Genomic DNA, 25,006 nt, shown 5'->3' on the forward strand with positions numbered 1-25,006 from the left:
CCTTCTATAACTAATCCCAAAAAGTTGTAGTCACACACACAAATGCAAAGATGTGCACCAAACCACCCCCAGGCTGTGTGGGTCACCAGCAGCTCCATTGACCACACAGGGGAAAAAACACCCCACAAGGCCCCCCACACACCAAGAGGGTCCCTGTGTGCCAGCCCACATGGCTGGCCCTTCATGCTTTTTTTGCTCTTGTTTCAAGCTGACCTTTCCTTCAGAAGACTCTAATTCCCTGGTTACTATTCAGTCCAGCTGGTGATCATCTTTCCCTCTAGCACAATAAGTTTGGAGCAAATGTCACCTAAGAAAATTTGGGGTATTTCACTCAACACACATGGGGTACGCTCACAATCCTCTTTTTCAGCTCTTGCTGTCCATGGCATTTTGCAGTGGGAGAACCATGTGGTCAACCTTCCAAATCATTCTTTCAGGGAAGACAGATTTGCAAAGTCAAGAACAGAATACTACTGTTAATGCCTTTCTGTATCATTATTTGGAGGAAAAAAAAAAAAGGCTCTTGTTTTCCATATTCAGCTATTGCCATTCCTTCCTCTGTTGCATTAGGCTAGTGGAAAGAACTTTCAGGTTCTATCAAAATCCCAACCTAAGGATTTTCAGATCACAGAATGCCCTTCAAATCATGCCAAACTCTAAAATGGGAAATATTCTTACCTGCACTTAAAACACATATGTAGAAGGCACAGAGTACAAAATCCCATCTCAGAAAAAAAGCTGCATTCCTGTTTTTTCATGATTTCAGAGTGATACATGAAGATACTCTTCTGAAATCTTCACAGTGGTCACAGAAAAAAAAAAAGATCTCTTAGTATTGTGTATTTCTGGACAGATAGTTAATCCTTGCCTGAAATTCTTGAAATGCCTTTGAACAAATATTTTGATCTGGTATTCAGAGCATGAAAGAAAATATATTCTCATCAAGAAAAGACAGATATATGAATTCAGTTTATGTCATGTGGGGCTGACACTTTGCCATGATGATTAGTTTTTAAATTAAGAAAATTTGTTCTTGCAATTAATGAAAATCATCAGAGAACTGTGGAAACAAAAAATCTTCATTTGTCTAACATCAGGTATTTATTGACTGCAGTTTTACTCAGTCACATTAGTGCATTCGGAAAGAGTTCAAAATCACAAAGATCAACCAGCTTTAGCTTGATGCTGCTAGAAGAGCTCAAACGTGTTTAGGTTCTGAATATTAATTACCATGCTGCTTTAAAGGTAACAACAGTCACTTTCTCCCAAGGAGGTCATAGTTCTGATTGAATAAAGGCTTAATTACAGAATGCTATAGAATATTGTAGTAAGCTGCAGCAACAAAGCCAGCAAGTGGGTTATTCTTTCTTTGACGGTCCTAAAAAGATAATAAAGGCATGTGGAAAAGAGAAAAACATATCTGTTAAAAAAATTGAGGCAATTATGGATTAATGGTTTGTTTACTTATTCCCCATTGGTATAGAAGAGAAAAAAGATGTTACTGCGAATCTAACTATTGTGCTTGCTATTATTAGAGACTTTTTTATGAGAAAGCCATATCAAATGCTATTTAACAGTAAGAATATGATTCATATTACTGTAATTGAAGCAACAGTTTTGTGAAAAATACAAGGACTCATCAGACAATTGCTGACATTAAATACCTATTAATAATTACTAATTAAATATAAAAAAATGTCTTTTGGGTGCAAGGTAATACATTCCATTCGATTATGCCTAACCTTGCATGCAAAAATATATGCCACCATAATGTAGGCCATATAACATTCCATATTTTAAGTTTAGACCTTTTGTGATCTTGCTTTTAAAACTTGAGGCTGGATGTTGCATCTCCTTGTAGGAAGTCTACCATAGAAAGCATTATGGTGGAAGTCTGACGTGTGAATGTCTGACACATCTAATTTCTTCTTTTCTTTTGCCTTTCCTTCTCTCCTGCTTCTTCTCTATTGTAAATCCCTTCCACCTTGTGAATTTTCATTCTTCCTGTCACTGAAAAAATAACGACAGCCAGTGCAAAGAGATCTGTTCCCCTTTGCCAAAGTAGGTGAAATGTACTGCAAGGCCTTTTTTTCCCTAGGGACCTCAGGCTTTTCCTGCAGTCCTTCCTAGGAGCATGAAAGTCTTGTCACTGCAGGCTGAGGTGGCTCAAGATTACAGATTCTCTCATCCCAAACTGCACCCAGGACTGCAGATCTCCTGAGTCCTGGGGCCCTCTTCTGGCAGATTTGTCTGAACTTATAATTAGCTTGGAAACACCAGCCAAGTGATTTCATTGTTTTGTCTTGAAAAGCAGCTTAAGTGATGCCTAAATCAGTAACGTCCATCTGAAAACTTCTGTGTGCTGTAAGGTATTTCTAATGGACTCCTGAGTTCCAGTTGTCTGACAGGAAAAGGTCTGTGGGACTTAAAAAGAGGAGTGTGAGTACATGGCTCGATGTGGTAATTTGGATGTAGCACAAGGTCTTAACTGTGAATGATAGGCAGCGCAGATAACTGCAATGTTTCACCTTAGCTGGTTTCAGAAAAACAAAATTAATCTCAGCCCTAGTCTTTTGGTCATTTTGTTCTCAGTTGCAAGACAAGCAGCAAACATGTCATCCTTTGTTTGTAAAATCTGATAACCACAGTACAGGAACAAAAAATAACAGCACAGATTTCTCTGCAATTTCCAAGGAAAGAGACAAAACCTGATTTGTTCAGATAAAATCTCCCTACCAAAGGCTGAATTGCCGAGGATTTATCTGCTATCTTCCTAATAAATATCCTTTGTGAAATTGGAGTGTAATTCTTTCCTAGGCTTTTTCCTGTACCTTTTACTGTTTTCTTCATCATTCTTCTTCTGTTTCTGAGTATGTCTATCCATATCACAAGTATAATAATTTAAAGAGTTATGTAGTTCAGGATAAATTTGGTCCATAGTAAGAAGGATTTAAATTAATGTGTTAGGGAGCCTTATTTTCAGTGGAAGACTAGGTATCTCACTTCTTTGCACTGAAATGATTTCCTAAGTTTTTGTACCTTATCCACATGCAGTTATCAAAGGTTTAAAATCTTCAGTTTGCATTGTTGTATTGATATAGAATTATATCAAAAAGAAAATAATGATTTTTAACAAACGTGACCTCTGCAGTAGGGAAAAACAAACCAGAGCCAAACAGCGTACAGAATGAGTTCCACTGTCTGCACTGAAGACATTTAACTGGGACTGTGACCTTTAAAAAAAAGAATCAAAAAAACCCCACAGAAGATGAAAAGATGGAAGATGTGTTGTGAATATGTGGATACCCTGTAGCTAACTCTGTATATGGTGAACTAAAATTATCTTTTTTTGCCCTATAGGTTTTTTAAGTACTGGGGACCAAGCTGCAAAAGGCAATTATGGATTGCTTGACCAAATCCAAGCTTTACGTTGGATTGAAGAAAATATTGGCTCTTTCGGAGGAGACCCAAAAAGAGTTACTATTTTTGGATCTGGGGCAGGAGCTTCCTGTGTCAGTCTCCTGACACTCTCTCACTATTCAGAAGGTAACAATCTTCTGAGCAAAGCACTTCTTTTTTTGAACATTGTAGTGTAATGAAAATGGCCATATCAGGTAGGCTGAATTACAATTACATATGGTCTGTAATTTTTGTAAAATACCTACTAGCTAGTTTTTTTATTAGTCAACATAAATATTTTTATGTGAAAAATATAATGCTATTATAGCAGAAATTTCACGCAACAAATGCTGCGGGCAATATTTTTTTTCTAGCTTTATCAACTGTCTCCACTGGCTCGTCTATCAAAGAATTTGCCCTAATTAAAAGGGCAAAGGGCAGTGACCTTTTTCATTGTTTACACGCTCTTGTCTGCACTTCCAACATGTATTTAGATGCTTTCTTTACTTAATAATAAGATAACTTAACCTTATTAAAAAAAAATATTTAACTCCCCACACAGAGTTCTTAAGATTTTGGTAAATGTTTGTGTTGTGGCAATTCTACCCTCAATACCTCATCCCCACCAAAAAAAAACCCAATAATGTACGGCACCAGTACTGAACCATAAATATTGTTGGTGATAAGACAAAATCTACAAAGAATTTATAAAAAAAGACAAGACCAAATATCTATTGTATTTATAAGACCATGCTACTTCCATTATATTAACACAGACAGAAATCTATGACAGAAACCCAAGCCCTAGCAAGCAGTCGTAGCAGGGTGGCTGGTAAACACAACCTTATTTGGAAATACATAGACTTATGCCTGACAATTCAATCTGTTGATACAAACAGGGTGCAGTGAATAACTGTTGAGTAAACCATGACAAAATCAAGCAGATGGAGCTATGAGAAACTTAATTAATCACATAGCTGAAATTTTGTCACGTGTGTAGTAACTAATCATCACGAAGGTATACTAACCACATCTAGTTTTTGCCATAAATGCTTCAAGGTCTTTAAATGTTTTTTTAGCTGTTGCTGTCTTTGACATTTCAAGAGGTTGACAGTAGAAACCATGTGCAGAAGAGGCCCAAACATTTTAGTTAAAGTATAAAATAAGCCATTTTAGTGATCTTACCAGGAAAAAAAACAGATTGGACAGATTCACCAGTAAGCTCTAATTGCTTTTCAGTGCTCTGACATAAAGAAGCTCTTCAGACTGGGTATTTTATATCTTTTTACAGTGGTACATATAAAACAACCAGAATGAACTACTGAATCTTGTCTTACTCTCCTTCTGAGAAATGTAAATATATAGTTTAATTCAACATATAGGCAGTGTTAACACATACCCCGGCACAAAAATAGTAATAATTAAAAAAAAATAAGATGGTAAAGGAAAAATTATGTCAGAGTAGAAGACTCAAGCCTACTAAATTGCTCTTAGCAGAGTAGATTTTTTTTCAAATTATATGATGCATGGCTTCTGTGAAGGAAATGAGAGTGTGTAATTTTCATTTGACCTTTAAACTACTGAAGAACACATTTATGAGAGTCATTTACATGGTGAAGAGGATATAATTGCTTGTAGTTGCCACTCCTTTAAAGAAAATTTTACAGGACTACCACTGTGCTAAAACCAGGGGACCTCCATTAAAGATGCAAAAAAGCTACAGTACAAGCATGAGGTTTTTTCTTGAAACAGTAACCTGAAACCTTCCTGCTTTATGTGTGTGAGCATCAAGAACAAGAGATTTTAATTAGTAGCCTATTAGAGATACTGTAAAAAGGTAGCAGTGAGTAGAATATATGGAAATTGAATTGAAATTTGGGTATATGCATTCTTTAGTTATTGTACAATCAAAGCTTTCTTTGCTTAGTGAAATCTGCTTTTAATTATTTTTTTTCAATGTATAATTGGATTTGCATTTAAACAATTTGCAGGTTTGTTCCAAAAGGCAATCATACAGAGTGGAACAGCCCTGTCCAGCTGGGCAGTGAACTATCAGCCTGCCAAGTACACTCGGATATTGGCAGATAAAGTGGGCTGCGACATGCTGGATACCACTGATTTGGTTGAATGTCTTCGTAATAAGAATTACAAAGAACTCATTCAACAGACCATCACTCCAGCCACTTACCACATTGCCTTTGGGCCTGTGATAGATGGAGATGTGATTCCAGATGATCCTCAGATTCTCATGGAACAAGGGGAATTCCTTAACTATGATATAATGCTGGGCGTGAATCAAGGGGAAGGTTTAAAATTTGTGGACGGCATTGTAGACAACGAAGATGGTGTTTCCCCCAATGATTTTGACTTTTCTGTCTCCAATTTTGTGGACAATCTGTATGGTTATCCAGAAGGGAAAGATACATTGCGAGAGACCATTAAATTCATGTACACCGACTGGGCGGACAAAGAAAACCCCGAAACAAGACGGAAGACCCTGGTCGCTCTTTTTACAGACCACCAGTGGGTTGCTCCAGCTGTTGCTACTGCTGACCTGCATGCCCAGTATGGATCTCCAACATATTTCTATGCATTTTATCACCATTGCCAAAGTGAAATGAAACCCAGCTGGGCTGATTCAGCTCATGGTGATGAAGTCCCTTACGTGTTTGGAATTCCTATGATTGGCCCCACAGAACTGTTCAACTGCAACTTTTCCAAGAATGATGTCATGCTCAGTGCAGTAGTTATGACATACTGGACTAACTTTGCCAAAACTGGGTAAGTTTGTCCCCCAACATTCCTTTTTGTTAATAGCATACTTCTAAAATAGACAGTATCCCGTTGCAGTGGCTTCAAACCCTGATCTTGCAGTAATATTATAGCACTATTCGCGTAAGACGGAAGGTAACTGGGACTTATTCATATTTAATAGATTTTTAATTAGTGTGTTCCCTCAAACTATTTTCTTTCAGTAGCTCAGTGAGAATAATAATGCACTGTATTTTTGATTCAAAAAATAGGGCAATTATTAAGACAAAGCATGTCTCAGAGAAAAGGCAGCTCACTAAGATACTGAAAAATGAGAGGCAACATATCTGCTACTTGAAGAAGGAACTGTCAGGCAGATAACACTTATCTGTTACAAAAGAAAGGAAGTTCTTGTTTGTAGCAACCTTCACAGGGATGGGGACTCAGGGAAGAATTGGAACAGAAAGGCAGATACTGGAAAGATTTTTCCTCTGAGGGCTATAATAGCAATAATAAGTACTTGACTGGAATGAAGAAGAGACTCAGATATAAATTTTGCTTTAAGAAGGTTAAAAATTTAAATTAATTCTTCTTATGAAACAAAATAAAGACATCAATGTTTTGCTGGAATAGAGCTGTAAACATCAAGGAAAGAACCCTCAAAGCAGCTTAATCTGCAAGTGCTATTAATCATTTCTGTCCTCTTCCTATAGCATTCCTTTAAAGAGTATTGCAGTATTTTACTTGAGCAGCAAGGGCTTTTTTGTTAACCTTGAGTCTTCGGTACTGAATTAAAACAAAGATACTTGTGGCACAAAGGGGCTGTAAATCTTTCCAATGAATGTTTAATGGCAGGATTGGGCTCTGGAAACTGCTGCTTTACTGCACTGCAGTGAATAGTATGCAGCTATATAAGAAAAATTCAGAGATGCCTGGTGAGAAACATTCAGAGGCTTCAGCAGCTCTTGCAGCCTTTAATGAATCCAAATGACGTTCAAGGGAAAGAGATTTTGCAGTCTTAGCAAAAACCTCAAGCATGAATTGAATAAAAAACAATCAAATGGTTCAGGTCAATTTACAAGGCAAAAAGAAAGCTTTTGGTGCACTGCATTCTAGACAAACAGGTAATTTTGCATGCAGAAATCCCACAGTACTGCAACAATAGCGAATGAACTGTGAAAGATTTAGATGTATTTGACAACAAGAAGTCATCAGTACTGAGATGGGCAGTCTTCAGGATGAAAGCTTCGTTTATGGACAGAGAATGCCGCATGCTGGCTGTACCGCACACTCAGAAAGTGTGATAGATAGATACATCAGTCTATCTATTTTTATAGATTAAGTGCCACATATACATAGAGGACTTCAAGTCCTCACAGGTATACATCACTGGAATTATTATGGACATGCAAGGTCTCCACAGTCTCACTATTATTTACAATTAGCTTATGACTATTCCCTGTAGAATAAGAAGTCTTATTTAACCAATTTTTTGAGGCTGACAGGAGCTTCTCACAATCCCAGGTGCCACTATGACTCATCATTGCAAGCACTTTCCAACTGTTGCTGCTTGAAAGATAATTTCAGTAGGCTGTACATGCCATCACTCACTTCTCTGGTTATGAACCCATTGTCATACTCACCTAAAGGCACAACAGATGCTTTGGGAGAGCCATTAGTCATTTCTGAAACTTTGCCATTGTTAATGAGACAGGAATGGGGTATATCTTCTATTACAAACTTGTCCTTTATAGACAGTCTGAAAGAGGTGTTATTAAAAATGACCTCTAACTGTAAAATTCCAGTTTTCACAAGGAAAAGAAAAGAGCAACACCAGATGTATTACCTTGTTGGGGGTTTTTTTCTTTGTTTATATGAATATTGATTAATTGATTGGATAGTACAAGAGAATAGTTGGAAGAAAGTAATATTGTTTTAAGATTACTTTTGCTCTGCACCTTTGATGTTTCTAATGGAAAAGGGAAGGTTGTAACACCTCAGGCCTAGAGCAACAGGGGACATATCTGGGGTAACTGTTCTCCTCTCTACCCTCCAACATACAATCTGGAATCCATGTGCCCACTCAGGTCCTCCAACGCTCAAAAAGATTGATATGGCTCAAGACTGCATTGTTGGGAGCTTTGTTTTGTGGTTTTGCCACCCTTTTTTTAATTGATCATTTCCCATCCTTATTCTGATAGAACTTGTCTTGCTTTTTGTTTGTACCCATGGCAACACATACAAAAAATCTGTTAATTGAAAGATATTATGATTCCACATCTTCCTGTAAGTGAGCCTTAACATTAAACCTGCAGATTTATTTATTTAATTTTAATGTCTCTGAGACTTTTCCAATCTTGATGACTCTCCCACAGAAGCTGTATCCAGGTACTTATTGTATAATTACAACTCAGGTGGTGCATCATTCTGATGGACTGTGCTAGGCTTTTAACTGGCATGCCACCCGCTGCTAAAAACACACTTTGTTTAATGGGTCTGGTGCCAAGGCTGGGTTTGCAGGGCAGGTCAATCCTATAAAAACACTAGGTCAAAGACACAGCACAAGGTACACTGTTTTTATTGTGTTTTACTTTGAAGTCAGTTACTGAAGCTAGCAAATAAGAGGTGACAAAGTGTTTAATGGCAAATGGATGGTGCTTGATATGAATACCTGGAAGCTGCATTTTGTTAATCCTCCATTTACTACCTTGATATGACCTTTTTTTTTTTATTAACAGTCTAAACTATTTTTCTAACATGCCTTAGAAATAAGAAAGCAATTTTTTACACAGTAGGTGTGAGAAACTACGTTTGGTATACAAAAATGACATGAAAATACAGCTTTTGATTCCACTATCTGCAAAATTATATGCGAGCTTCATTAAGAGGTGCAGTTAAAGTTCAGTCTGCTGCCAGTAGCACTATCCTAAATTATCCTAAATAATTTTATATGCTCAAATGTTCTGTTAGTTAGGGCCATGTTACATCCTTTGCAGATGCATCAGCAGAGGGAAAATAAACGACATGAGGGGATGTGTGCCAGCCCTTCATGGATACTTTGCTAGCTACATTCTTGTGAAGAAGGATTTGAAGTTTCATAGAGTAGATACGAAGCCATGCTCTCGTTAGAGGCATCTATCGGGTTTCTAAAAACTACCCTTTTTGAGGAGTTGTAAGAGTCTATTTTTGCTTCCATTCATCCAGCTCTATCTAGCTTGGTGATGGGAAAGATAAAGACTTAAAGGATATATTCTTTTTTTTTCCTTTGTAATTCAGATAAATACTCCTGAATTATTTTACTACCATTGATTCTGAAGTAAAAACCTAACTGAGTTATTAAGGATGTCTACGTTTTATATTGTTTGGCTTTCTAATGGAAGACACAATTAAACTTACAATGTTTAAAGTGTATTATCAAATCAATCCTCTGTGAACTCCTTTATGAGGCTGTTGCATTTCTTTTTGGTGTTTTTCTCTGAAGAAATAACTGTTTCCAATGGCCAATCTGTGTTAGTCAAATGAAGCAGTGTACTTACGGTTTGCTTTCCTTAGTAGCAATAATAGCTGACTGAGAGCGTGGCAACAGTGGGACCCGGTTGTAAGTGAGGAAAGGAGGTAAGGGAAAATATGCTCGTGTACCAGTGCTTCAGGCAGGAATGGCTGTACCATTATTAATATTGTGACAACATGAAAAATCATTGGAAGCATGAAGAAATGCCACACAGTTTTTCTCTCATTTTTTTTCTTTCCATATGGAGAAAAGAGAACTGATGAAAGAAAATAAATGATCAAGGGACCTTTCAGTGTCTTGGAGACAGACTCAATGTGTAACTGATAAGACATTTTGCTCTCCAACGAAGTTAGAGAATGACACAAAAGAATAAGAATGAAATAAAATAAAAAGTTCATTAACATAACAGTTTCATTGTCTTAAGTGACAGTTAATGCTGTTGCAGAAGTGGTAAAAAGTATTTCAACATGTTATACAGAATTCAGGATAAGAGAAAACTTCTTAAGATTCCCCACCATTCTTCCCATGCCAATAACACTAGATATGAAATATTCAGTTCCATCATTTGCCCTCCAGGTCAGCTACTAGTTCACCTTGTGAACATGAATGTGTGTTGCTCTTCAGTCAGCATCCATTGCAGACACATTGACTTTATATCACCTGAGAAAAAAATCAATGCTTTGAATAAACATTTGTAGCCCATGAGGAGTGAATCAAATTACAATAAACAGCAATATGTTAAATTGAGCAAAAACAATGCAGGCTGAAAGTGAGCAAAAAAAGTGATAGGTGAAAACAAATGATTCTGCACATTAATAAAAAAATACACTAGATAAGACCAGAAAGACCATCATACGGTCTTCTATCATATGGAAGACAAGTTCAGGCATCTTATGATGGGGCATTTTTTGATGGAGAAGCTGTTTAAATTAAATCTAAAGGTGGTGAAAATAAATCATCGGAGAGCAAAATAAGCAACAATAATCATCAATTTTGTTCTAGCAATAGGATGAAGGAAAAAAGAAGCCTCCCTGCCAACTAATAGGATTGGGAAACAAGTTATCTAGTCCCTATGAGAGCCATTACTGGAAGAAGAACAGAACTGAAAATATATTATTCAGGTTATGTTTTAATCACCATGATTTCAGTGGGTTTTTAAAGGAAGGTTTCTTAGCAGTCTTTTGTTCTGTGATTACACACTGGATCCTGAAGACTGTCCAGAAACACAAAGGTGATGTGAGAGGTTAAAAAAACCAAAAGGAAATTTGAAGTTGAAGTAAGAGATCAAAAGTTTTGTCAAATAGCTGATTTGATAGGAGAAATGATTGTAGGCACATCTATATTTTATGGCTATTTATAATACTGGAAAAGTGTTCATAATAGGATAAACTGCCCAGCTACCCAAGAAAGAGACTTAATGTCATAAGTTGTAATGTTATGATTTTATTAATTGTCTCCAGTGTACACAGGAGGAGGGCCAAGGAAATTAAAAATCCTCTTATTTTTATTCACTGAATATATTTGGAAAAGTATCATTAGTCTGTAAAACCAAGATCTATGCATTAATAGATCTTCTATTTAGGACGGGACTTAGTTATTCTATTTTCTTGTGAAAAATGACCATGTAGATACCTACCCTCCAAATTCAGAGAGAATATTCAGACCATTTATTCAGTTACTAAGTGATCAACCCTAGAGTTGATGCCAATGGTAAAGTTCTGATACCCTCAGCAAAGAAATGACTTGTCTGTAGGGCTGGCTGATTTTTTTCTGTGTTCTTTGTTTCAATGGACAGCTTCATGCCCACACACAGCCGTGTAAACAAAACCTGAAATACAAGATTAGCCTCACGTAATGTAATTTTCTCTCTTGTGTTTGGAGGAGGTGGCAGCATAATTGGCTATTCCTAATAGATATAGTTAAAAAGGAGAGACGGAGGTAGAGAATGGAAGAGAGGGAAAGGAAAGGGAAGTTGATATTTACTTGTTTTGTAGGCTGTTTGTAGGGGGAGGGAATACTAATTTAAAAATGTTTAGTTGCTAAAATCACCATCTGCTGGCATTTTTATGGGGCCATTAAAACAAAGGTAATTAAAAAAAAGTGCATGTCCAGTTTGGCTCTTTGAAATGAGTGCTCAGTTTCTTCATCTTCTGTACTGTGTATCAAGTGTAACTTGTTTACATGAGCTAGCTTAATTTATATATTTTCTGCAGGACCCTTCCCACAGTCTTTTATGCTGTCAATCAGAACAGCAAGTGGGAGGAACACAAGTCTTTTCTGCTGTAACTCTTGCAGGATTCTTTCGGACAAGAAAAATGTTTTGCAATTTGATAATCTTGCTGATTTTACTTCGCTTTAGAATGTATGTGTTGAACCCCAAGGTACTACAGTAGTAGCTATATTGAATTGAGACAATATCATCTCCTGTGAATTTTCCAAAACTTTCAGTCTGCTCTTTAAGAACAAAAGAAATACTTCTATTTCCTTCTTGAAAGCATGTTAGAATCCCTCAAAGTAGCAGCATACATTTGCTGTGGTACTACTTGGAAGCGGATATTACTCCTCTAGGTCCAACTAGGATGAACAATTACTAAGAAATTAACTTTTTGTTCAGAATTAACACAATTTGGCTAATTACTATTATATAAAATGAAAAATAGATAGATAGATAGATAGATAGATAGACAGATAGATAGATAGATGGATGGATGGATGGACGGATGAAATAGGCAGAGTTCTGGAATCCCTAGTTTATATCTTATTGAGATGGGAAAGATTTGATACAGTACAATATAAAAAAAATGAAACAGCCCCCCAAAAAACCTAAACACCTAAAACCACAAGCATAAATAAACCAAAGTACCAAAATTAGATAGAAAAATAATTCTTCCTTTCACTCAAAGAAAGGTAAGATATATTCTTGCAGGTAAACAGATGAATACAGGAATCATAAGATTATTAAAATCAGATTACCAGTCTGGTTTAAGAACTAAGGAATAGCTCTTTATGAATAGCAAAGGAATGCTAAGCTAGGCAATCATGTTCATGAGCTTTTGAAAATGGAAAAAGAAAAAAACTAAGATGCTTTAAAATCTCTAGCAGTGGGTCTTAGTATTCCCATAACATACATAACAGAATATTGGAAGAAAAGGAAAATATTAGAATAATTTTCACAGGAAATAAACTAATACATATGGGAATGGAAAGGAGAATGGAAAGTTCTTAATGTAATGCACAGAAAATGAATCATGTACTTTCAGTATAATATATCACAAAGCCCCAGAAAATACTCTTTGCTGCAAAAGAAGATTCAAACTCATGAACAACAGAATATTAAACTCAGTATTAGTAATTTTAAATTTCGTTATTTTTCCATGTCATGAGGAAGTCATATTTACATAAAGTTTCCAAAATTATAAAGGTACATAGACAATAACCACATTTAAATGCTTTTTGTACCATTGGTTTATTTTTATTCTGAACCTACAGGAAGAAAAGAAAAAAGAAAAGATGGGAAAAGCATAATTCCAATTAAATTTTTGGATTACCAATTTTGAAATTATCTCCAAGTAATGTACTAGTCTTATCTCTATTGCTGCTTAACTACTATAAAACTTGTTGGTCTCAGCTGACATATCTCTCATCCCTACAAACTGGAGCAGAATTAAGGCTCACTGTCCTATGCCCATTAAACATTATTTAGTAGCAATGAGCACGTGAAACTTTCAAATAGTAATCTGCTGATGCAAACAATGGAAAGATTTGTGACATACAAATACTTCAAAGGCTTTACCGTAAAGTAGATATTTGAACGAAAGGGGACTAATAACTCAGTAAAGGAACACAAATAGTTCACAGTTACATGTATTAGCCCTGCTACTTCATGTTTTGAAGTTTTTTATGTAATCTAAACAGCTAGTATAAATTTTTATGGTCACATGGACTTCCAACATTGCCATAGGGATTAGATGCCCGTATTTACTACTTACAACAGTGGAAGTAGTGGCACCTTAAATGAGAAAGTTAATGTCAAACCTTGAGAAGAGCTGAACTTATACTTTTACTATGGGGAAAGGTAGGTAATACCTCTCTAAGACAGCTTTGAAGTATGTTACTGCATGACAGAACTTCAGATAAGCTTTTGGGAGCTGAAACAGAACTCTTTGTCCGTTTTCATGTAAAAAAGTATTATAGTGTCTCAGATCTACAGTAAGTAATTTTTTTTTTCTTTTGTTTGTTTATTAGCATCTGTTGTGAAGATTCTGTTTTTAAGTTATGGTAATTATCAGACAAACCATTAACTAAAGGATGGAGGGTTTTTTTGGGTTTTTGGTTTTTTTTGGTTTTGTGTTTTGTTTTTTTAATGGCTATAATATTACCTGTTTTTATTTTTGTAGAGATCCAAACCAGCCTGTTCCACAAGACACAAAGTTTATCCACACAAAACCCAACCGCTTTGAAGAAGTGGCCTGGTCCAAATACAATCCTAAAGACCAGCTTTATCTGCATATTGGCCTGAAACCCCGAGTTCGTGATCATTACCGAGCAACAAAAGTTGCTTTCTGGTTGGAGCTTGTACCTCACCTTCACAACCTGAATGAAATATTTCAGTACGTTTCCACAACAACTAAAGTCCCCCCTCCTGACATGACATCATTTCCTTATGTGACGCGACGTTCACCAGGTAAATTGTGGCCAGCCACCAAACGTCCAGCAATGACACCTGCCAACAATCCCAAACATTCAAAAGACACCCATAAAACAGCTCCAGAGGATACGACAGTTCTGATAGAAAACAAGCGAGATTACTCCACAGAGCTGAGCGTCACCATTGCTGTGGGGGCATCCTTGCTGTTCCTCAATATTTTAGCTTTTGCTGCATTATATTACAAGAAGGACAAGCGGCGTCACGAGACTCACAGGCGCCCTAGCCCCCAGAGGAACACAACCAACGATATCGCACACATACAAAATGAAGAGATTATGTCTTTGCAGATGAAACAGCTAGAACATGACCATGAGTGTGAATCACTGCAGGCCCATGACACACTGAGACTAACCTGTCCACCTGACTACACGCTTACTTTGAGAAGGTCCCCAGATGATATCCCGCTAATGACACCCAACACCATAACCATGATTCCAAATACATTAACAGGAATGCAGCCTTTGCATACTTTCAACACCTTCAGTGGAGGACAAAACAGTACAAATTTGCCCCATGGACATTCGACCACTAGGGTATAGCTCAGCCCTTCCCTCTCTACTCTCACAAGCCACTTGGAAGAATGAAAAAACAAAAAACACAAAAAAAAAAAGAAGAGGAAAAAATTATGATACCGTCCATTGAACACCTTGTCAAAATCTAAAGTAAAAACAAGCAAAAGTGAAGGACAGTCATTATTTTCTTACTGATCCTTCCCACAGAAACTCTCTGATGTTAAAGATCAGCTACAAACCCTGTGAAATGTGAAAAGTGTACATTGCTGTTATGATACTGCTTTAAGATCTCAGCCACTTTGATTGAAAGTTGAGGCCAGAAGAAGTCACTTAAAATGGTGTTTTGAGTGTAACAAGCAAAGCAGAGTCTTCTGGAACACAGAGCCAGTGACTGTACAGGTGTTTTGTTTTTTTGTTTTTGTTTTGGTTTGGTTTAGTTTTTTTAACAAATAAAATAATTAAAAAAATTGTTTATGTGCCATACCATGAATGGCCCTTGTTAAAACAAAGACATCACAATGGGCTTTTACCCAGTATATGAAGCTGTAATCCAGATGGGGGAAATAGAATTTTATTATTAAAAACAAAAATGAAAAAAAAAAAAGAGGAGGACTGACTATGCAGTAAAACACGTATAGTTCTGTGCAAAGAGATGACTTGCCAGCCTGAACTATATTTAAAGACACTTTGTAAAAATGTACATAGCTGTGAGTTTAAAAACAAACAAACAAAAAGAAGAAGCTTTTATTGATGTTTTCAGTTTGAAAAGAGCTTTTAGAAAGATTGTGCATTCGGTTGTGACCTATGTGTATATACATTAGTCATATCACCTCTGTTTCCTCCAAGCCCAAAGGAGGAGTTTCTTCTTAATTACTAGTGGTAAACAAAAACCATGAGTTTTTTCTAACATGTTTCATTTATAAAAGGCCATGGTGTCATGCAGAGGATACAGTTGTTTGTGTGACCTGCATATTTTCTCTTACAGGTTACACTAGTGCATGTTAAAGTATTCATAGGAGATTGTTGTTCTTTTTCTGAAACTTTTTTTGCTATAATTTAATTTTGTGTTAGCCTTTCTTAAATTGCAACACATCAATGGATTGGAAAATGGGTGAAAAAAACCACGAAAGAAAATCATTATTATTTTAAGCTTGTTGAACTGAACCAAGAAACATCCAATAATATATATTGAGAGTCCAGTTTATAGTTCTTGGTTATTGTGATACATTAGGAAGAGTTTTGTGCCCTGACAAAAGCAAAGATAGCCTGTGTTTTGGTCAGCCTTTTCTGAGGAAAACTAGCTCTCTATTCACCAGCAGTTGCAGCAGAATCTCAGCTGAGAAAGCACCTTCTTAGCTGTGCTAAGCGAAATAAAACCACAGTTTGAAAGTGGGGAAATGGTGGGTTGGTCGGCTGGCTGTTTTTTAAAGTGTTCAGAAACGATCAGTGTGTAAAGAACTTCTCTGCCCAGTATCCTGTTTTGTGTTTGAGAGCATATCTCTCAGAAAATACTTTTTTTGTTATTTATTACACAGCAGTCCCATAGTGAACATTATGAAAAGAGAAGCAGAGATGTCATCAACTCTTCTGCATCTGAATAAAACCAAAAATCCCAGAGAGCATCACTCTCAGGAAGGGCAAAATTCTTAGCTGATTATTCCCTTCTGCTCTTCCTTCACTAGGAAACCAGGGGCCAAGCACAGCTATCAAACAAAAGGACTTAGCTGTTTCATTCAAACAACTGATTTGAATGTGAAAAGCTAGAAATAAGTTCTCGCAGATGAAGATTGCTTTATATTTTGTCTTTGAAAGTTACTCCATCATTGAGAGATAGTAACCAAAGATAGTTGAACAAATTGGTCTGCACTTGAACATGATTATCCCAGATGTATTTTCTATTATTAATTCACAACTAAGCTGCATCAATATCGTTATGTCCCATAAGTATCTAACACAAGCTGCCTTGTACCTCTTCTTGTTTTCTACGCTTTTTGTTTTCTAATAAAATATTTTGGAATAATCACCCCTACAAATAAGATCAAAGACAAGGTGATTAACTGAGGTCTATTCATCTCCACAACTCCTTGTTGTAGCAGGCAGTAACACAGATTCTGAAGGAAAGAAATAAAAAGAAAGATAATGACATGATAAAAATGCAACATGTGGCTGATATAATCCTTTCTATGTAATAAATGTGCTATAAACCTGACCTGGATGCTCAGGTTGGAATGTGATGAAGCAACAACTCCAAAGTAAAACTAGTAGCAAATGAAAAACTTTTTTTTTTTTTCCACCGGTCCATCTCATAATGTTGATTAATTCTGACTCTTTACCAGGCCATTTCCACTACCTATGTAATGCTTCAGCTGAGACGCACCAGTTCATAACTCTTAAAAAAAAAAAAAAAAGTAAAAAAAAGAAAAAAAAAAGAAAAAGAAGAAAAAAGTGAAAAAAGGTAATGATGCTTGGCATCATAATCAGTCGGGTATGTTTGTAATGTGAATTACAGTATTTGTTTAGTACTTCCAATTGTCTTCTGCTAGCAATATGTACAGTACTGTGTCAGGCTTGTGACATTTGGGTAAAAAAAAAAGTTCCTGTAAGTGAATGATTTTAGCTTTTAAAGGTAATTACAATCAAGTTGATTTAATAATTTGATGCATCTGGACTGATGTATGATTTATAGAGGGAACAGATTTATAGGGTCTTCATAGAATTCTATAATAATGACATCAAAATATACTTTGCAAACTGTAAAAGAAAAACAAAACTACTTTCCCAGGCTTATATTCTTGACCTTAAGAGGCACGCAGGGTTTAATGGTTTCTTCTGTTATTGTTTTGCAATTTTTTTGTTTTTGCCTTAAGTAATGATAGAAGATATATATGGCTGGACACATATGTATAAACTTTTCAGCAGCATTTTTAATAATAAAATATCACAGTATTTTCTAATGCTTTGTGCAAAGAACTACGTGTTCATCCTTTTGTGTAGAAAGTCTTTCAGAGTTGTGTTTTCTGCCCCATCTTCATTTCATTATCTAATGTAAACAATGCCTTGATACACAGTACAAAAATATTAAAGTAACAGAGGTTACACTTTTAAGTTATCATTGAGTTTTCATGGCTTTTCTAGTTCTCTAAGCCTGCCAGTAAAAAGAAAGAAACTCAGACAATGAAGATATAAGAGAATAAGCTACATACATTTATTGCCTGTATGCACTGCAACTCACACTGAGACCATGGTTTAATCGTTCTGTTAGTATTTTCTGCAGCACTGAAAAAAAGCTTAGGTAAGCAGCTTCCCATATTAGTGTATATCTTAGCAACTGAAAAATGTATCTTCCAATTTAGGGATCAAAGTAATTCAGATAAATCTAATACATCCAGCCTCCACAAGTAAATATATTTTCATTTTATATTTAAAATTTAGGTAAATAATGACTTTAGTTATAAAAAAATATGTAAGAGTAGCAATATAAGTTACTCATATATATTTAAGGGATTTACATATATTGCAGGTATGTTAATATCATTCTTCCTTCAAAAGCTGAGTAAGTAAATATAGTTTGTTCTTTTATGCTGTTAAATTCCATTTATCAAGCAGGTTTCCTTTCACTGGAAAGGTACATAGACATTTTAGTAATTTGAGCTGGGTATTGTTTGCTTTCTGTAACTATTCTGCTGAATAGAGGTACAATAATGTCTGATGAAGTCTGAGCATATTATTGAAGAGTATTTGCAAAAAGCAAATTCTGAATTATTCATATCAGATTTTTGATATGAAGAATCAAGCTTCTGAGATAGAAACTTATTATGTGCCTACTGACATAATCAAGTAGCTTGAATTTTGAATTTGTATATAAAGCTTTTGCAAATAAACTGCAGATTTAAAATTGTTCAGCAAATATGTTTAACTACAGGAAATTCCACAGCTTGCTCTGAGAAAATTCATACATAAGAAAAGGGGTTACAATTGTCAAGAAAAGGAGTTACAATTCTGTAATTTCTGTGAATTGTTCACCTTAAATTGCTGGGTGAACTCAGTAAATTTCCTTCTTTTCAGTTAATCAGTTTCACATTAAAAAAAGAAAAGCTTCAGAAGTCTGTTCATGCTAACTATATATTGTGTTTATTTCTTTACTGTCTGAAATATAAATCTGCAGATTAGTATGTTCCTATTTTGACTTTGCTGAGAGTATGACAATTTAATGATATTTAATATCACATAAAAATCATATGAAATAGTACTATGACAATTATGTGCTTGTTTCAGATTCGTATTATTTAATTATTGTCAACTGTTTCTCATATTTTCATCTACAGCTGTTTGACATCACAAACCTCATCAGCCTGAATCTCTCCAGAGGCCATTAGCAGCTGGTAAAAACTGGGATTTTCTTCCCATTAGAAATTATGATATTATGTATTTAATATCATAATATGTTAAAATGCTTGTCAGCACCTCAAATTAGCCTGAAAAGCAAGATATTAACCTTTTATTAATGCAAATGAAAAATAAGGAAGGGGTTTGGAAATGTCTAAACATCTGGTCTGAGCTGTAGCATAATAAATAACATTTCACTTTGGGATGAAGTTTTGATTCAAACCATTTTGTTTGGTGTTCCACTGTGGCCACTGAGGTCCTCACTGTGTCTTTGAAAAGTTATGTTTTAAGGAAGTTATGCTTTCTCAGTCTTTTATAGCCCACCCAGACTACTTCATCTCAATTTTACTGTCGTAAAGAAACCCACATCTCTCAGGGATAACATAGGTGCAATCCCGTCACGAAGTCCAGACCAGAGAAAGAATTTTGTCATAAACCACATAAACACCTGCTCCCCTGAGTAATTACCCCACAGTGGTAATTAAAGATAATATACATTAATATTCCAACAATTCAAATGTAAAATAAGGATATAATAAATTAAGTTCATTCCATTTTTTTCCATGTAAAGTTGACAGATTTTTACAATACCTACATTTTCCCAAATTCACTTTCCACCCATTCCCCACAAAGAATAGAAAAACATTTTCAGCCAGTTGTAGTCATTTCTGGAATATCCACTTACGAAAATGAGAAATTAAATAGATTACATCCTTTTGTTTTTCTTCCTACATGAAGACCCTCAAGTACTGAAAGCATAAAAAGTTCTTCTTCTGCTGCCTTTTATTAGGGATTATAGGTTATCCAGATGTTTCAGAGTAGTCCCATTCCCCAGAGTCCAGGTTTAAATAAAAGGGAAAAACCAGACACAGAACTGGCATATATTGACTTTGACTGAAACTAGAGAGCAGAGTTATGTTTCTCTCCAACAGCCAAAGATATGGCACAAAAAATATAGTGAACTTCATGTTTATGAACTTTATTTTTAAAATACTGCATTTCTAGAGACCACTTTCTCTTTTTTTCAGAGCTTTTTGCTGTACCTAACTCACAGCCCTCACTCATTTCATGTCACCTCATATCTTTTATCACTATTTCATCAGATACTTCCCAAAGAGATACAGATTTGTTTTCATGTGTGTTTTTCTGTCACAACAGTTAAGTTTGGCCCCAGATTTGTTACATTCTGTACTGTATGACTGTGACAGAGTATTTTCCACCTGACATTTTCCTTGCTGCTTTTAGTGTTAAAAAAAGTTCCACTGAAGGAGTATTTACATGACAGTATTCATCATCCCTGAAATGCATCAACCTCTGCTCACTGTGCCAACCCAACAGGTTGGTTTGACATAGTCTATGTTTTAGTGGGAAGTGTCAGCTTGGAGCCAGGCTATCCTGTACCTCTGCAGTTTATATTATTGTTATTATTTACTGTTAGCATTCATTTATTTTCTATATCTTTAATCAAGTATAGATTAAATTAGTCTGTCATTTTATTCCACAGCAAAATTTCTCAAACCCTATAAGATCATTGCTCTTAATTCTTCTTTAGATACAGCTAGTTACACTATACCATCAAAACATAAAAACCTTTCTAAGCCATTCTTATTTCTTGATTCTCCTATCAGTGCAAACTGACAGGGGGCTGGCACAGTTAGACTCGTATGACAAGAATTCATGGTATACTGCCTTCCATGTGGTGGGGAATTGTTTCACATGTCTGGGGAAATAAATGCAGTTACCATTTTCATGCATCAGAATTTCATTACATCATGTCAAAGATAAGCAAGACCTAAGGTAAAATTGACAGAAACTGCTGATACTGAGGATCATGCTCTAGTATCCTGTACTGGTAGTTATTTTTTAAAGGCAACAATATGCAGTTGATAGAGAGCAGCTGCATGAGTGCTTAGTACAGTTCAGTCACTGGGTATCTCACTTCAGGAGGTAGAGTAGAATTTGTGGATTTCAGGAAAAGATGATGGTATTGCAAAAGTATTTTTAGTGGAGTTTGTGCTTTGAAGAATGCCTATAAGCAGCAGCAAAGAAACTGCAGGAAAAATAAATTATTTAAAATAAATAGAAATAAAAAGCAAATTGTTTCTAAATTAATTTAACAGGAAGAAATATGATACAATGTGATATGATATGACCTTAAAATAATGTGATGGGTTTCTTTTGTGTGAAGGGCCAACAGAAAAAAGGATAAGTATCTCAAAGGATGCATTTTTACAAGGACTAGTCAAATGAAATCACTGCAGATAATGAGATTATAATGGAACTTTGAACAGAGGTGTTGTGTCATAATGCTACACCATATGGATTTATATATGTTGAACATAGTCTACAGTGCTCATCTGACTATTGAGAAGTATAAAATTAGATCCCAAGATGCCCTACTTTAGCCATACAGCAGTGCTGTCATGGGAGGTAATACAGCAAAGTGAAATGTGCACTTGTGACAAAAGAAACATTCAACTCATTTTATTTCAAGTAAGGCAAAGTACCAGACCCAATAAAAAGGGAATAATGATAGCACAAGCCAGGCACATATCCTGCCTCGAGAACAACCTTGCATGTAGAGGCCAACAGAGGGATTATGCTCCAAATCTGCTTTTTGCCTCACTTTCCTGGTGCGGGGGCTTGGAGAGGGAAGGTCCCTGGAATATGCTGTGTTCCAGTCACCACTGGCCCTTAAGCCCTCAAAAACCACTGATAACTGTTATATATGTTAGAAGTCACTCTGAGCTGGATCTCAGACCAAGGAACAAGAAATAGGAACTATTTGCTTATTACTAGCATTCTTTTCTCTTCTCAGCGATGGACAGTCAGGAAGAGGTAAGGGAAGAAGAATAATGTACTGCCAGCTTTCCCCCAGTACTCAGGGAGAGCCAGCCAAGCTCCTTACTCAATTTTCAGTAGGGCTGCCAGATGGAAACAAGGCAATGGAGGCACTCAAGGAGCAGTGGTCAGTGAGGGCGTTGTTGAAGATGGGACAACAGTCACTTGCTGAGTTGATTTGTGAGGCTTGAATACCTCTCTTTCCCCCATTATAATGTGCTTATTAAAAAAAATTATGTTGCTTCCCAGACTGTAGATTCTGCACCATTAATTTAGCAGAACGTCAGTAAGAATGTGATTAAAAATCAATCAAATAAAAATTTCATTTCAAAAAATTAAAGCTCCAACATGCATAAGAGAAGTAATACTCAGTGTTGCTTGACTCTTGTGATCTAACTGCAGATGTGTCATTATATTTCCAAATCAGATGCTTACAATAAGGGTTTTGATGGAGGCACTAGGATAAATCATCTGGTGTATATGCACATAGCTAGGGTGCGATGTGTCGTTTGCAACAGTTCTATAAATTGCTGCTTCAATAAATAGTAAGTTTTAAGTTACTTACCTTTTCTTGCTGAGTCTGTGGGATGTGAAGTAATACATGCCGAGGACACATGGAAAGCTGCTAGCAGCTCTCAGACCTAAAGGACAAAGCTAAAGAAAAATGAAGATATAAGTTGCTGGAACTTTGGAAAGCTGTGACCTATATTAGGAACCTGGTCTTCTTCAGCTCGTGCTACCAAAACACCATCCAGAGTTTACGTGTAATGAATTTTCCTGTGAAGAACTGTTTCTTCCTCCAGAAGGCTGCCATGTAACTGGGACTAACATAAACTGAAAACAAAAAATACTTCCTCAGGGTGGTTATAGTATTTTACTGACTGCACTGACCTGCAGTGTCTACCTTTGTCCATATGGACTTTAGTAAAGCCTTTGACACCATCTCCCACAGCATTTTCCTGGAGAAACTGGCGGCTCGTGGCTTAGACAGGTGTACTCTTTGCTGGATAAAGAACTGGCTGGATGGCCAAGCCCAGACAGTTGTGGTGAACAGAGTTAAATCCAGTTGATGGCCGGTCACAAGCAGTGTTTCTCAGGGCTCAGTTTTGGGGCTGGTCTTGTTCAATATCTTTATCAATGACCTGGATGAGGGGATGGAGTGTAAGTTTGCAGATGACACCAAGTTGGGTGGGAGTGTTGATCTGCTGGAGGGCAGGAAGGCTTTGCAGAGGGATGTGGACAGGCTGAATCGATGGGCCGAGGCCAACTGCATGAGGTTTAACAACGCCAAGTGCCGGGTCCTGCACTTGGGTCACAGCAACCCCATGCAACGCTACAGGCTTGGGGAGGAGTGGCTGGAGAGCTGCTCAGCAGAAAAGGCCGTCGGGGTGTTGTCTGGCAGCTGGCTGAATGTGATCCAGCAGTGTGTGCAGGTGACCAAGAAGGCCAACAGCATGCTGGCCTGTATCAGAAATAGCGTGACCAGCAGTAGGGAAGTGATTGTGCCCCTGTATTCAGCACTGGTGAGGCCACATCTTGAATCCGGTGTTCACTTTTGAGACCCTCACTACAAGAAGGACATTGAGGTGCTGGAGCATGTCCAAAGAAGGGCAACGAAGCTGGTGAGGGGTCTGGAGAACAAGTCTTAAAGAGAAGCATTTGAGGGCACTGAGAGGAGACCTCATCACTCTCCACAACTACCTGAAAGGGGGTTGTGGTGAGGTGGGTGTTTGTCTCTTCTCCCAAGTAACTAGTGATAGGATGAGAGGAAATGGCCTCAAGTTGCACCAGGGGAGGTTTAGGCTAGATATCAGGAAAAATTTCTGTACTGAGAAAGTGGTCAAACATTGGAACAGGCTTCCCAGGGATGTGGTGGAGTCACCATCACTGGAGGTATTCAAAAAACCTGTGGATGTGGTACTTCAGGACATGCTTTACTAGGCATGGTGGTGTTGGGTTGATGGTTGGACTTGGTGATCTTGAAGGTCTTTTCCAACCTTAATGATTCTGTGATTCTGTGATTCTGTGATTCTGTGACCTCTGGCAGAGCAGGTTTACAAACTTCCCTGGCTCTCCGGAGTTTACTAATAGAAGAACAATAAGAAACAAAAAAATCTAATCAGTAAGTACCATGTGAGAGATAATACCAGCCACAAAACAGAAATATGGATGATTTCTGTTAAGAATATCACTGTTCTTTAGAAGCACTTCAGCAATATCCAAAAATCCTTATGAAGCTGGCATATCGCACTTAATAATCTGGGTACTGCAGGTAATCCCGGAGGAATAGGTAAACAATAAAAAGCACATATTTTTGTGCATTTGTTTTAAAGTGACCATAATGCTCTGTTTTCAACACAAGATCTGATCTCATCTTTAATTGTCACCTGGAATTACTTGGTTTTATGCTTTTTTGCATAGTTGGGGCGTTTACACATTCTGAACTTGTAGAGTTTTACTGTCATCTCTGCTTTTCTTAAAAGTAGAGCAATTAACAAAGGGAAAATTAAGACATTTTACTCATGACAATAGTTGCCTGAAGGAGAAAGTAAAGTTTGAGAGACAACATGTTTGAGCATACAGCTTTTTAATTGTCAAGTTCTTACTGATCTTCATCACTGCAAATAAATTCTTTCATGTTTTCCAAATGATACCTTCATAAGTAAGTAAGATGGCACTGTCCCTTTTGATTTCACAGGAGCAGCTGCTTCAGCTCTGAAGCAGATAACTAATAATTACTTTTTTTGTTGTTTTCTTTTCCAGCTCTTAAGAAAACAAAGTTAAGTTATAATAACATTTTTCTCCTTCTTGATGGGGTAGTTTCATCCAACTTGATATTTCTTAAGATTGTAATTTTTTTCCTTAGAAACAAATGCAAACTGATTCAAAGATGTGATA

At 36.6% G+C, this 25,006-nt stretch overlaps 1 protein-coding gene across 3 annotated transcripts in view; it reads left to right on the forward strand.

The window, feature by feature from the left end:
• NLGN4X (neuroligin 4 X-linked) overlaps positions 1-15,485 on the forward strand; it is a gene marked incomplete at its 5' end in the record, with an annotated part of 147,505 nt that extends 132,020 nt beyond the window's left edge. For all 3 annotated transcript variants that reach the window (XM_082011463.1, XM_082011464.1, XM_082011465.1), the window contains 3 exons: positions 3,361-3,546; positions 5,391-6,180; positions 14,059-15,485. In XM_082011463.1, the coding sequence (XP_081867589.1) occupies positions 3,361-3,546; positions 5,391-6,180; positions 14,059-14,908 (1,826 nt within the window). In that variant the 3' untranslated portion in view covers positions 14,909-15,485. The remainder of the gene's footprint in view (positions 1-3,360; positions 3,547-5,390; positions 6,181-14,058) is intronic.
• Positions 15,486-25,006: the final 9,521 nt, after the last annotated feature.

Source organism: Phaethon aethereus (assembly GCF_964289735.1).
Source record: "Phaethon aethereus genome assembly, chromosome: 1".
NCBI lineage: Eukaryota > Metazoa > Chordata > Aves > Phaethontiformes > Phaethontidae > Phaethon > Phaethon aethereus.